The sequence below is a fragment of the Dipodomys merriami genome, unplaced genomic scaffold (genome assembly GCF_024711535.1).
Source record: "Dipodomys merriami isolate MVZ:Mamm:240054 unplaced genomic scaffold, mDipMer1.0.p SCAF_2, whole genome shotgun sequence".
In the NCBI taxonomy this organism is placed as follows: Eukaryota; Metazoa; Chordata; class Mammalia; order Rodentia; family Heteromyidae; genus Dipodomys; species Dipodomys merriami.
In genome coordinates, this window is record NW_027203381.1 from 71,732,282 (window position 1) to 71,746,993 (window position 14,712).

Sequence of the window (14,712 nt, forward strand, 5' to 3'; positions counted from 1 at the left end):
GTAAGCCCCAAGTCAGACAAGATGGGACCCCCAAAACTTGACCTCCTAGTAGGAGCAGGGAAGGAGGCCTTTCCCTGGACTGAGTCTCTAGCACTCACTTCTGCCTCCTCTGCAGATCCAAGAGAGTGAATACATCAAAGTGGAGAACAGTGAGAATGGCAGCAAGCTCACCATCCTCGCTGCCCGCCAGGAACACTGTGGCTGCTACACCTTGCTGGTGGAGAATAAGCTGGGAAGTCGGCAGGCCCAGGTCAATCTTACTGTAGTGGGTAAGTCTGGGGACCATGGAGGATGGGAGATGGGGAAGACAGGAGGCATGAACCCCCAGGACTCAGCATCTCAGCGCTTTTCTTGCTGCCTGCAGCCTCCAACTCCCCCATCCTTCCCTGTCCTTCAATCCCATACTACTTCTGTCCTTCCACTTGCTACTGGACTCTAGAACCTGCTCCAACTGCCTACCCTCAGTTCCCCCCACTTCTTCTTGTTTTTTGGGGATGTGTATGTTGGTACTGGAGTTTACATGAACTCAGGACCTGGGCACTGTCCCTAAGCTTCTTTATTGCTTAAGGCTAGGGCTCTACCACTTGAACCACAGCCCCACGTCACGATAAGAGTCTCATACTTCTCTGCCCAGGCTGGCTTTGAACTGTGACCCTCTGATCTCAGCCTCCTGAGTAGTGAGGATTACAGGCATGAACCACTAGCATCTGGCTACCCACCTTTCTTGAGTTCTAGTGAAATGCTACAAGGTTATGGGCTGGAAACCAGCTACTTTTCCAAACAGCTCCACAGGCTCTCCTGCGTGTACCTTCTGGTCCTTGGAAACCCTGGATCCTCGCATTCCAGGCACTTCATAAACTCCTCCATCATGTCCACTACCACACCACTCCCTCTGCAACCCCTACCTGGATCATTGCTTCCTTCTGACCTCCCTGCTCTTGTGCCTCATTCGGGAGCACTGCAGCAAGATCGTATTCTCCCACAGACTCAGAGCTAGGCTGTGCTGACCCCTAGGCTCAGCTGAGACATAGTACTGCTCAGGAATCTGCTTTTGTCTCTGATCAATGCTGTTTTTCAATCTCCCCATCCTGCAGGTCTTAGCTACAGCTTCTCTGAGAAATATGTCATCAGCCAGACTTAGCTCAACCTGATTGTCCCCACGCTTTCAGATCTCTGTCCTTGCATTACTCCCTTGTGTCGACTCTGAGGATGGCCCACCTTTGTCCTTTGCAAGGCCTCTCCCTTCTCCTAGGCTCTGGATCCCCAGCTCTTAGGTCTCAATTATCCTCTTATTCTTAACCTCTCCTTTTCCTTCTGTTCCTTCCAGCAACCCACAGAAGTTGCTATCTTTCCAAATGCACAGGCATTTGTCTTCCTATAGTGCTCCCCTTCTCCTTGCTCATGTCTCTACCTGTGCTGTTTCATCTACTTTTCAATATCCCTCATTTTAACTCATTTCCCTTCCTTCTTCTCTTCCTCTGACCACTTTGTGTCCTTAAGTCAGGAGTTTGGGTTCTTGGAAGGTCAGGTTTTATCCATTCATCAGTTCTGGACACTTGAATGGTTTCTACTTGATTAAAATCTCAGTAGCCACATGTCGTATTGGACCACCAAAGGAATTAGAATCTTCAGGGTGGGTTTGGCAAGTAAATGATGGCTCGGGTGGGTTCTCCTATGATCCCAGGTTTAATATTTATAAAGAAACTATTATTTGGTGACTTCAGGTGATCATTTCCATAACTGCCCCCTCAAAAGAGTCAAGAGCCATTAGGGGATGAGGCCAGTGATGTAGCTTAGCCCCTATACCCCATCTTATCAGTAAGCATCCATTTCCACTTTTCCTTGGTGTTTTCTCTCATCTATCCTTGCTTGAATAACTCTGGCCTCAGCAATTTTGAACTGCTTTTCTGGAACCACTACCCCAGACCCCCAACTACCCTTGTGTGGTGCCACACTCCCTTCCCCCAGCCCCACAGCACAGACTGGAGTTCTGGCCTTTTATGGTTGAGTTTCTTATTCTCCACGGCCAGAGCTGACAGGGCCATCGCAGTGGCTGCCTGCCAGCTGGCAGGAGCGGCATGTTAAATACCGTCCTGGGAGGGGAATGGAATGGAGCGTGGGGCTTTCTGTCTGCTCCCCCCCCCCATAGAGCTAAGAATAGAATCACTCAATAAAATGAGGACTCACATTGATGGCTGCAGTAAAGCCACATTCATTCAGAGTCCATGAATTCAGATTCAGTCCAAAGTAAACCTGAGTTAGCTGATTCACCTGTGTGAAGTCCAGAGACATCTGTTTATTACCTGAGAAAGGGTTATTAAGTAAAAATGAGAGAAAAACAGGTATGCCCTTGTCTACTCTGAATGACTTTCAAACACTTTAGAAACATGCATTTACTGACCAACTAAAGAAGGCCAACTTATTTACTTTTGCAGTAAAACTCTCTTATGGCATATTCTGTGAAGATTTCTTTCCCAATAATCTGTGATCCCTTTTTTTTTTTTTTTAGACAATGATAAAAAACTAGCACTTTTCTCAGTTAACACGAGAGATGTTCAGCTGTTTTAGAGGCTAATTATTATTGTTATATTTTAAGAGGCAGTACAGGAATCTTCAGTGCTGTCTCTTTCCAAGCCTGAGCTTCTGGTCAGCTGCCCAGGAGAGGAGGGAGAGAGGAGAAGAGGCAGATCCAGATGGATTCTTTAACATTACTCTCCCAAGCAGGAGAAAAAGCAGGTCTCTGCATAGCTTTAAGGGAGAAAAACAAAGTAGAGAGAACCCCAAATGCCCAGTAATCCCCAAATAACCTCCAAGTTTGGAGCTGCATGATTTGTAAGGACAGATTTTCTTTCCTCGTGCTTGGCATGGCTGCTAAAAAAGATGTTCTCTTGATCTTTTGACATGACTGCCTGGAAAGTACCAAGCCCTAGGGCTGAATCTGCAGCTTGGGATCTCTTAGAGGCTCTGTCACTGACTTGCTAAGTTTTCTTGCCTCTTAGAGTCCCTTTCTGAGGTCACAACTGATCCAGGTAGATGACCACTGAAGGTCCAGCCAGCAACTATTGAGTGGAAGGATGTGTGGAAGGATGTCTAGGCTGGCTTATGCAAGCGCCAAAGGAGCCTAATATGCATGAGGGCAAGGGGTGGCTGTGTTAAAATGGGAAGCAGATAAAAGCCTTGGATTCCCAGGAATAAGAGCATTGCTAAACACAAAATCCTGAGCTGGTGTCATGAGGGACCCTGAAGGGTTTCCCATTCTGTCAGTCGCATCTCCAGGGAGCCCTGGGAGAATTCTGAGGAAGTATGGGGTCCAGCTCCTGACACTGAGCCAATTTCTTCTCTGCCAGGCACTGCCCAGGGTGTCCTTCCCTCCCAGACTGTCTGTCTTTAGCATGGAGGCTCATGGGAGCACCCTGATCTGAGGGTTCTCATTCCTGGCTAGTTTAGCACAGAGGCTGGAAATACTAAAAAAAAAAAAAAAAAAAGCATAGAAAAGGTGGGAAGGAGGGGAAGTCCAGTCTCATAGGACCCTTGGGTCTTTCTAAAACTCCTTTAGGCACCAAATACTTTAAAAGTGGTAACATTACACTTGGAATTAAAGCACCCTCCCCAAATTTTGCATCTTGCATTACAGATGAACTGTCAAATGTGAGTTAGGGACAACTGTAACAGGAGCAAGACTTCTTTTACAATGTTCATTTCTCCAAGTTGTCCTTTCTTAACCAAAGCAAAGGGGACTCTAATTTAACCCTGTCCTCTCAAGTCTTCCTAGAGATTTGAGGGGAGGTAAGGAGTATTTTTTATCTCTCTGTAGGCTTCTTTTTTTTACTTCCTTAGCTGATCTTGAGAGGATTTGAATCATTTGCTTCTGTTTTTACAGCAATAAACATCTTTGCAAACATCAGAAGTGTTTCTTTAAAAAGACCAATATATCTTTCAGATCAAACAGTTTTCCTGAGAGAGTATATTAAACAATAAGTGAAAATGGCTCCATCACTGGAGGCCTCTAGCATGGCAGAGATGCTGGGAAGTAGCTCTGACACGGTCCCAGAATCATTCCCAGAGCGGGTTGGATTGTTGGAGGCAGATAGATCTGGACAGTGTGTTCTGAGCTGGAATGTAGAAGAGGCTGGGAGGGAAGGGGTAAAAATAAATATATGCCAGATGCCATTGGCTCACGCCTGTAATCCTAGCTACTCAGAAGGCTGAGATCTGAGGATCATGCTTCAAAGCCAACCCCGGACAGGAAAGTCTGTAGAATCTTATCTCCAATAAACCACCAGAAAACCAGAAGTGGCACTGTGGCTCAAGTGGTAGAGTACTCACCTTGAGCTGAAGAGCTCAGGGACAGCACCCAGGCCCAGAGTTCAAGCCCCACAACCAAGAAAAAAAAAAAAAGAATGAATATATATATATATATATATGTATATATATATATATACACACACACATATATATACATATATGTGTATACATACACACACATATATATACATATATGTGTATACATACACACATATATACATATATGTATGTGTATATATTCATATATGTATATAGATATATTCACATCCGGATTTTTCTCTCCTTCCCTATGGACTTAGGATCATTTGAGAGAATTCCCTTTGGCTTTCCTGCCTGCCTGGATGGGAAAGTAGGAGTCTAGTACTTTATCTGTCTATGTCTGCTTACTTGTTGTTTGCCAAACCCCAAGGAGAGGTACAAATCAGCACCATTTTGCAGATGAGAAAGACAGACTAACTAGCCTCAAATTTACTACAGTTCACATATTTTCACATCTGTATAGCATGAACTTAATTGCTAGTTTGTAAGGCTCTGTAAACTCAAACTATGTTGGGGAGAGGGTGAAAGATTATCTGTAACTAACATATCTAACTATCTAAACATCTGCTAGATCTGAAAAACAGGATTTTTATCCAGAAAAGCAACTAATGAAAACCAGCAAAACTTAAGGACCTCACTGAAGTGTTGGTTGCCATAATTTGATCTGAAGTTGGTCAAATCTGGTTACTGATCTGCGTCTAGGTCATCTGAACAGGAAGGTAGCTAGTCAAAAGGAGGACCTTCTAATTTGTGTCCTCATTTCAATTTCTGTGCCTTCGTGAGGGCTATGACTTGCTGTTGTGGTTTGCTTTTGAAATTCTCTATCTCATTGCATAAAAGACCTATGAAGATAAAGGGGAGTAAAGGCCAGGGGTACAGCTCAGTGCTAAGGCATGAGCTTGGCATGTGCAGCATGAGACCCTGATTTCAATCCTCAGCACAAAAAATCAAAACAACAAAGAAGTAGGAGTGACATTTTTATGCACTAGAAGGTTAGAAATAAAATCCTAAAATAATGATGATAGTAATGAATAGTTAAGCCAACTACTTCCTAACATCTGAGCTGTTATTACCTATATTGTCAATTTAAGGAATCTTAGGCATATGGCATTAATAGCTACTGAGCAGGAACAGATCTGTGTTCAATCTGGATCTGTCTAACTTCAGAGCTCAACCACTAAGTTATCTGTCCCCTTGGTAGGGACAAGCATTTCCGAAAATCTAGAGAAAGTGGGAGCACACTTCTATTGTATCATAGGTCACTGGCCTCAGGCCTGAAGAACTTCCCCCCACTCTCTCTCAAAACATATTTTTGATGGGAAATAGTCCACGCCTCCTGAGCAGCTTCCTAGATGTGTTTACTCAGAAAAATATGTTTATGACTGAGGCCAACTACAGGAAGTCATGACTTGTAGACTGGAAGATGAGCCAAATAACAGAGTTTCTTTCAAGCAAGTAGTAATATATGGGGCTTTCTGAACTGGAGAGTTTGGGCATAGCTGCACCTGTGATGTGTGGATGAAAGATGAGAACTAGAAACTGAGACCTGGGCTTGGATTCACTAGGTTGTTTCTCCCTGTGACAGAATAGTTAATGTTCTCGGGATGGGGAAGGTAGGGGGAATACTTCTCAGTGGTACAATGTTTGTTTGGCATGTTTGAGGCCCTGAGTGCAATACCCAGAAACCCTCCCAGAAAGAAGGAAGGAAGAAAGGAAGGAAGGAAGGAAGGAAGGAAGGAAGGAAGGAAGGAAGGAAGGAAGGAAGAAAAAGAAAGAGAAGGAGGGATAAAAACAGTTGGTGTCCTTTCTTATTGCAAGTTTTAATGATATTGTGCTTCTCCATGTCTAGATAAGCCAGACCCCCCAGCTGGCACACCTTGCGCCTCTGATATCCGAAGCTCCTCCCTGACCTTGTCCTGGTACGGTTCTTCCTACGATGGGGGCAGTGCTGTCCAGTCCTACAATGTGGAGATCTGGGACTCAGAGGACAAGACATGGAAAGAACTAGCTACGTGCCGCAGCACCTCTTTTAACGTCCAGAATCTGCTGCCTGACCTTGAGTATAAATTCCGTGTTCGTGCTGTCAACATCTATGGAACCAGCGAGCCAAGCCAGGAGTCTGAGCTCACAGTGGTGGGAGAGAAACCTGAAGGTAGGAAGCCTTCATTTCTTCATTGCCTTGAAATAAATTCACAGCATATACAGAGACTTAATGAGAGGGCAACAGAGGAATGCTGAAACATCATCATGACTAGCAGAGCCTTTGATGATCTTGATTTCTAGGGCTGTGATACTGATCCATACTTTTAAAAAAAGCATGTGGGACCTTAAAAAAACAAAACAAAACCCTGGATTGGTGGGCTATGGGTGTGGTTCAATGATAGTGTTTGGATAGCAATTTCAGTACCTTGCCACCAGTGAGTGATAGTGTGATCATCAGGAGCACAATCCTGGAAAGTAGGCTCTGAGGTAGACTTCACGTTCACAGACCACCCATCATCTTCTTCCTCCGCCCCTTGCATTCATAGTTGAATGTCTACCCAGTGTCAGGACTTGGGGTACAGAAACAGACAAGAAGGAGCTTAAATCCAGAGGAACAAACATATATCTTACTATAGTTACATAGAGTCACAGGGACATAGGAGAAAGCATGGAGAATTTTGTCATGGAAACTGGAAGTCTCTCCAGAGGAGTGGCACTTATACAGTGTTTAAGAGGCAGACAAGACACAGTCAGGCCTTCCATACAGAGTATACATCATGAGCAGAGGCAGCAAGTAATGAGAATGGGTGGCATTTTGAGAAGCTTGTTGGTAGCCAGGACATATGGTATATGAGGCAGAACAGGAGGGAGCTGTCTAGGTAAAACTGTGAGGTTCCTCAAGAGTGAGAGCAGGAGATCTGGTTTCAGAAGCGGAAGGAAGGAGATAGAGCTTGGCTTCTCCAAGTATCACTGGGACCAGCAGCCTTGGAGGAGCTGGAGAGTCTCAGCCCCAGTGCACTCAGGTCTTCAGAAGGTTCACTTTGATACAAGTTATCCAGACCAATTTGTTCCCATATGAAGGTTTGTAAAGCCCCAGAGTAGAGGATGGGTACAGAGTGGAGGATGTCTTTCTGGGCCCTGGAACTATTTCATACATAACAAGACAGATGCATACGCTTCTCGTTAGCTCTCATTGGCTGCCCATGGCCTATATGCCTATATTGGTAATTTTTTATGGCCTGGGAATGATGTTGTAAATAGCCAAATGGCCCTTGACAAAGAAAATGTCCATCTCCACCCACCTCCAAAGGATGACGTTGGACTAGTCCAGGGCCAGAAAAACCTCTGTGGTGATATCCAGAGGAGGAGATGGGAGGCATGAACTAAAGACCCAGGATGTAGGATAGACCATCTTGAAGATGTGTGTGTGTGTGTGTGTGTGTGTGTGTGTGTGTGTGTGTGTGTGCGTGTGTGTGCGCGTGCGTGCGCGCGCGTGCGCACACATGCACACAAGGATGAGAACTTGAACTCAGGGTCATCCACTCTTGATCTGCTTTTTAGTTCAAGCTGATGCTCTACCACTTGAGTCTTACTGCTAGTCCAGCTTTTTGTCTGGTTAATTGGAAACAGAATCTCATAGACTTTCCTGCCTCAGCTGGCTTTGAACCATAATCACAGTCTACTATGTAGCTAGGAGTACAGGCATGAGCCACTGGCAGTCAGGTTTTTTAAAAAAGTTGAGCCAGGTGCCAGTGGCTCATGCCTGTAATCCTAGCTACTCAGAAGGCTGAGATCTGAGGATCTCGGTTCAAAGCCAGCCCAAGCAGGAACATCCGTGAGACTCTTATCTCCAATAAAGCACTAGAAAACCGGAAGTGGCACTGTAGCTCAAGTGGTAGAGTGCTTGCCTTGAGCTGAAGAGCTCAGGGACAGCGCCCAAGCCCAGAGTTCAAGCCCCACAACCAACCAAAAAAAAAAGTTGAAAGTGTCTAAGATGACTCCCAGTTCCTGGCTTAGCAAATTCAAGAGCTAGTTGGAGATTTATTGTGAGTCATTGTGGCTAGCATACATTGAGCACCTGCCATATGTTAATGATATGTTAATAATATGTTAATTGCTTACTATGCACCATTTCACTCAGCCCTGATAACTTAATGAAACAGACACAGTTATCACCTCATCTTACAGACAGGGGAAAGGAGATTTAAAGGGGAGAAACTTCACAGAGCTGGGGAATGGTGAGTGGAAGCCTGAACTCAGAGTTGCCTGGCCTGAAGCCTGTGCTCCTGTGTCAGATTGAGGGAAACGGTCAGGCATACTATGAGCTGCCTCTAGTTCCTTACTTAAATGACTTGGGAGTCAGACAACAGAGGTATAGGAAGAGATGGAGGCTCTAGTTTCAGAACAGTTGAGCTGTAGTATCTTTTTTTTTTCTCTTTGTCAGTTATGGGGCTTGAACTTGGGGTTTGGGCTCTGTCCCTGAGATCTTTGCTCAAGGCTAGCACTCTATCACTTCGAGCCATAGCTCTAGTTTTGGTTTTCTGGTCGTTAACTGGAGATAAGAATCTCACAGACTTTCCTGTCCTGGCTGGCTTTGAACCCTAATCCTCAGAATCCAGCCTCCTGATTAGCTAGGATTACAGGTGTAAGCCACCAGCACCCAGCTAGCTGTAGTATTTTAAGGCCATTTGAGTCCCAAGCTCAAGAAGAAAGGTTAAGCTACAGCTTCAGAATAAGTAGTGAAGTTCTTAATGCCATGGATATCGAAGAGGTCATCCAGAGGGTGGTTAAAAATATCAGCACCAGCTGGGCACCGGTGGCTCACACCTGTAATCCTAGCTACTCAGGAGGCTGAGATCTGAGGATCATGGTTCAAAGCCAGCCCGGGCAGGGAAGTCCATGAAACTCCTATCTCCAGTTAACCACGAGAAAACCGGAAGTGGTGCTGTGACTCAAGCAGTGGTAGAGTGCTCACCTTGAGTTGAAGAGTGCAGGGACAGTGCCCAAGCCCAGAGTTCAAGCCCCATGACCAACAAAAAAAAAAAAAAAAAAGAATATCAGCACCAACACCAGGAGTCAGAAGAACACTGAGGAGCCAGAAGAAAGGATGGCAAGAAGGCTAGAGTCCATTGAAGATTCAGGAGAAGAGAAGCAGGTTACTCAGTGAGCTCAATGAACTGCATCAAGATGAAAAGTGTAGCCGGGTGCTGGTGGCTTACACCTGTAATCCTAGCTACTGGGAGGCTGATATCTGAGGATCGAGGTTCAAAGCCAGCCCGGGAGGAAAGTCCATGAGACTCTTATCTCCAAAAAAGCACTAGAAAACCAGAGGTGGCATTGTGGCTCAAGCGGTAGAGCACTTGCCTTGAGCTGAAGAGCACAGAGTTCAAGCCCTATGACCAACAAAATAAAAATAAAAAAAGATGAAAGGTGTGAGGGGTTAGAGGATCTTTGGTTCCAGCCCTTTGCTTGGTAATGATCTGTGAACTCAAATCCACAGGTTTCCCTGGTTAAAGGATGCTCAGGTGTGTGGAATGCTATTTCAAGAACAGGAAATGGGTACATCATAAGACAGAAATGAGCTGAGCACAGGTAATTCACACCTGAAATTCTAGCTATTCAGGAGATGAAACCTGAAAAAACAGAAAAGTCCATGAGACTACTATCTCCAATTACCCACTGAAAAAAGGGCAGAAGTGAGCTGAGACTCAAATGGTAGAGCATTAGCCCTGAGCAAATAAAGCTCAGAGAGAGCTCCAAGGTTCTGAGTTCAAACATCAGGAATGGAACAGAGAGAGAGAGAGAGAGAGAGAGAGAGAGAGAGAGAGAGAGAGAGAGAGAGAGAGAGAGAGAGAGAGAGAGAGAGAGAGAGAGAGAGAGAAATGTTTGGCTGGAAAGGAAGTCATTCATATCCCTCCTGTGATGGAAACTAGATCTAGTTAATGGAATGGAATGGGAGTGGAGGGCAAAAGGCCAATGCTCCTAAAGAGAAAGAGCCTACAGATGGGAAGCAGAGATCATTGTGGGAGACTAAAGCATCAGAGGAGCTTGGAGGGATCTGTTCTGGAATCACCATGTAACTAGAAGCATCACAAGTATGAAACTCTTTATGACTTGATGGCCCTCTTGAGTTTTAAAAACTAGATATAAAACAAGTATTTTTTTAAAAATGTTTTTGGCAGTCTGGGGTTTAAACTCTGGGTTTCATGCTTGCTAGGCAGGCACTCTACTGCTTGAACCATAACTGGCCTTTTTTGGTCTGGATATTTTTGAAATAAGATTTTACACTGTGCATGTCCTCCGATCCCCTATTTATGCTGGGATGACAGGCACATGCCATCATACTCACATTTTTCTCTTGAAATGGGAATCTTGAAAACTTGTTGCATGCAGGATCAGACCACAAGAGCTGCAAACAGCCATGGCCCCCAGCAGGCCAGGGCAGCAGCTCCCAGGTCTATGGGATGAACCCAAGAGGCCAGGAGTGTTGACAGGCAGGTGGCCTTGCCCTTGAACTTCACAGCAGGAAGTCTTATGTTACCCACCCCCCACCACCACCTCCAGCCCTTCCCCTACAGCAGACAAAAAGGAAATGGTGAAATTGCCTGAAATCCACAGGAGGGTCTAGGCCACCCAAGGCTTTCAGACAGGAAGCCGTCCCATTCCAGGCCCAGCTGGAGATCCAAGAAGGAGAAAGCATTGGCAAGCTTTAGGCCTGACAAGCAGAAGTTGAGACAGGTTAAGGGTTGGGATTGCAAGCAGAAACCTTCTGTGCACTGCTGTGATGCCTGTGAATACCAAGCAAGATAGCCGCACGCCTCTCTACTTCTGAACAGAATAGCTTTCAGAGACTGAGGGAGGGGTGGCTTAGAGATGGGCTAGAGCAGGAGAGCAGTGAGCTATGAAAACAGCTATAGTGAAGGCTTCTTGCCCAGTCCCCCTCTTGTAACCCACGGGCTGTACAGCCTGGGGTGGTCTTATCCCAGGCTACAACTCTGCTAGGCTTTCAGAGGCTGTATCCAGGGCCAGGCTGCCCTCTAGTGTCCACTGGGCATCCATACAGCACTCTTCTGCTACAGAACAGGCCAGTGTGCCTGGAGGAGTGGTGGCCAGTCCCACCACTCAGCTGATTCTCTTCACTGATCCTCAGCACATTCCAGGGTGATAGGACTCTCATCTGTTGGCAGAAATACCTCAAGACCCTTTGCCAAATGGCTCTTCCACTTAGCCCTCGGATCTCATAACTCATTCTGAATAGGTTAAAATGATTTTAGCGGAAGTTCTTTTTCTCTGCCATTTGAGCTCCTTCCTTAGCAGTGGCAATAAGAGAACTAAGTGGTCCCCTTTGTCATGTTCATGGCACTTGATGTCCAGTGACCTGTGGTCACTCTCCCTCACTCTCCTCCTATCCTTCTGCTCTGGACATCTTGCCTGTCCAACAGAGCAGAGCAGGATGAGAAGGGAAGCAGAGACCCAGAAGCCTGAGGTCTTGTGCATGCCCAGAGGAAAGGCTACACTGAACAGTGAGCCTCCAGTCCCTAAGGAGAGAGTTTAGTACCTCAGCTAGTGCATGGGAGAGGCAAAGGTAAGGGCCGGTGTGGCATTCTTTAGGGAGGCCAGGCCAGCTCTGTGGTTGCCTAGCTGTAGTCAGAGTGGCGGGGAGAAGTCAGCTCTGGAACTGGAACCTCTCTGAGGCTGGCCCGGAAAATGCCTGGTGCCAAGTGAGTGAAAAGACCCTCATGGCTCACAGCTCTGTGCCACTCTTGTCACTAGCAGAGCACAAACTGCACCCCCACCCCTGAAACAACAGGCCGGGAAAGCCTGCTTCTTAGAACCCTCTGGTCCTCTTACTATACCAGGGAGATGTGGCAAGGGGACAAATGAAAAGGCACCCGCAAACCAGAACCTCTGTCTCAGAACAGGCACGTGGAGGTCAGCACAATTGCTGCTTTGTCTCTAAGACCTGGACTGGGGACTGGCATCCACCAATCATTCAGTGAACACTGGAATTGAATCTCTTATGTTCTTTAAAACCATGCTTAAAATATTATTATTGAACTAATCAGAACATCCCTGTCCCCCGTGTGCCTATGGACCCTGTGTGGCACCTGTGGCTATGACTTCCATAGGCCTAAAGCCTTCCTCCCTGTGAGGCTTTTGCAAATGGTCCCTCGAGTCACAGTATTTGTAAGCTGATGAACAAACAGTTCATAGCCCTGTTACTACCATTGTCAATTGTGTGGTTTCCTTTTCAATCGTGTCGCTCCAGAATTCCCAACTGGAAACACCTAACGTTTCTTGATAAGTCTTGCCATGGTAGCATTTCCTTCCAGTGGCCTTCCATAGACCCATCAAAACCTTCAAACCACCAGCTGCCAGAGTTCTCCACAGCAGAGATGTCTAAGGCTCTGCCATAGGCCACAAAATAATTGTACTTATTGTTCCTGATGACAGTGCTCTGCCATCCAGAGCAGCGTGGATTTCACTGTGTAGTATAGTACAGGGTGCCATACACAGGGCAGAACATTTCTAATCTCCCTAAACATTGACTCTGCTACAGCATCCAGACACATGACTCTCAGGTCAGCCTAGTCATTGAGGAGTTTAACTGGGCACTTGATGCCCTGAAGCATGGGGAAGCATGGGATTGGTAACACTATTTAGACCAACATCCTGGCAACCTAGGAAGCCCCACCCCCACTAGTTCACAGCAAGACCTCAAGTCCTTGTCTGTCTCCTCCTCTTTTGATTTCATGGCAGCTTCCTTTCTGTGATTCTTCCCAGTCCTCTCTGTTTAGTTTTCTAAAACTAAACTTCGTCAGCAGCATTTGAAGAACTCTAAACAGATCACAGCTTCTGGTTTCATGCTCATAAACTCTCAGAACTCTTTTTTCACCAAGAGGCACTTAGCCTGTGTGGGATCAGGTTACTTTTTCTCTGTCTGCTTAGGTTCCAGTGTTTCCTCAGCCTGACAGATGGGCTTGCTTGTCCACAGGTCCAGTCGTACCTCCTCCCCATCCCACACCTCCATCCTAGAACAGACCTTGCAAAGCTCTGAGAGCCTCGCAGCGTGTGACCATCACTGCCCCTGCACACTGTCCCCTCGTAGGACATGCTCACCTGCCAGCTATCCTTTGTCCTCCAGTCTTGCTTCCACAAATCAAGTCTTTTCCCATCTCGTTCTTATTCTCTTACACATTTTCACACATTCCTATACACACACAGTCACATGCTCACAATCACATTCCCATGCTGTCTTTCATACCCACACATTGTTACACTCACACCCCTCCCCAACATTCACACCCACTCACAATCACACTCACACACATCCACACTATTACACACACACATTCACTTATACTCAAACATACTTTAGTGATCTTTTCTTCTCTCTGATTTCTGTCACATGCTTGCTCTTTTCCCACAGGAATCCTCCTTTGATGGTTAGCTAGAACATGGCCCAATCCATGGCTGAGGAGCCCAATGAATCAATCTTGCAACATTGCATCTAGGCAGTGCTAGCTTAGACAGGCCCCTGAAAGTCACCTATTCAACTTCCTCTTGCACACAAGAAAACTGAGGCCCAGAAAGGGAAAGGCACTTAGCCAAGGTTGAGAAGCCAGAGCAGCTCTGTTATTGAGGATCAGACTTCCATCAAGATGATGGAAAGTTTAGTTGTTCTCCTATCACTCCTGACAAATGGTGAGGTTCACCAGATCCATCCTGATCATGGGGATCCGTCCCTCCTCATGGAGGGACTTGCTGGCTTTATCTGTGTGTCACTAACCCTTCCATGTATCCCATCATCTCCTGAAGACCCAGAATCAAGGGCTGTTTCTTCTGACAATATTCACTCTGATGTTTTCTTGCCTGCTTTGACAATGCCTTCCTCCCTTTGCCTGTTTGCCTATGATGGTACGTGCTCCATTACCAAGTATATCAAGTATAGCTGTTTTTTTTTCTTTCCAATGAAATTATAAGCTTCAAGAAAGAAGGTGAGACCCTGCCTTGTATGTGTTTTGTTTTTCATGCCTGCCTAATGGGCAAGATGTTTGCCATACTGCTGTCCTTTTATACCAAATGCTCAACAACTGGTAACTGGGTTTGACCTGGAAAGCAATTTTGAGTCACTGACCTTCAAGCCAGGGCAGAAAGGGATTGCTACAACTGTGTGTAGGTTTTGAAAGTCCAGAGGGACTAGAAGAGACATGGTGGAGGACATGTGTGGGGACCATGGGGTGAGATGGGAAGGAGTGGAGATGAGGACTGGAAGAGGAATGGAGCTGGCTGGAATGAGGAAGCCAGAGCCTGGTAGTCTGCCGGTGACCCTGTTTACAGGTTATCCTGACCAATCCCACAGGATGCCTAGGTGAGCTGATACCC

At 46.1% G+C, this 14,712-nt stretch overlaps 1 protein-coding gene across 8 annotated transcripts in view; it reads left to right on the forward strand.

Moving 5' to 3' along the window:
- The window catches only part of Mylk (myosin light chain kinase), a 196,211-nt gene that overhangs the window by 144,196 nt on the left and 37,303 nt on the right, over nucleotides 1-14,712 (forward strand). For all 8 annotated transcript variants that reach the window (XM_070030043.1, XM_070030045.1, XM_070030047.1 and 5 more), the window contains 2 exons: nucleotides 116-269; nucleotides 6,194-6,496. In XM_070030043.1, the coding sequence (XP_069886144.1) occupies nucleotides 116-269; nucleotides 6,194-6,496 (457 nt within the window). The remainder of the gene's footprint in view (nucleotides 1-115; nucleotides 270-6,193; nucleotides 6,497-14,712) is intronic.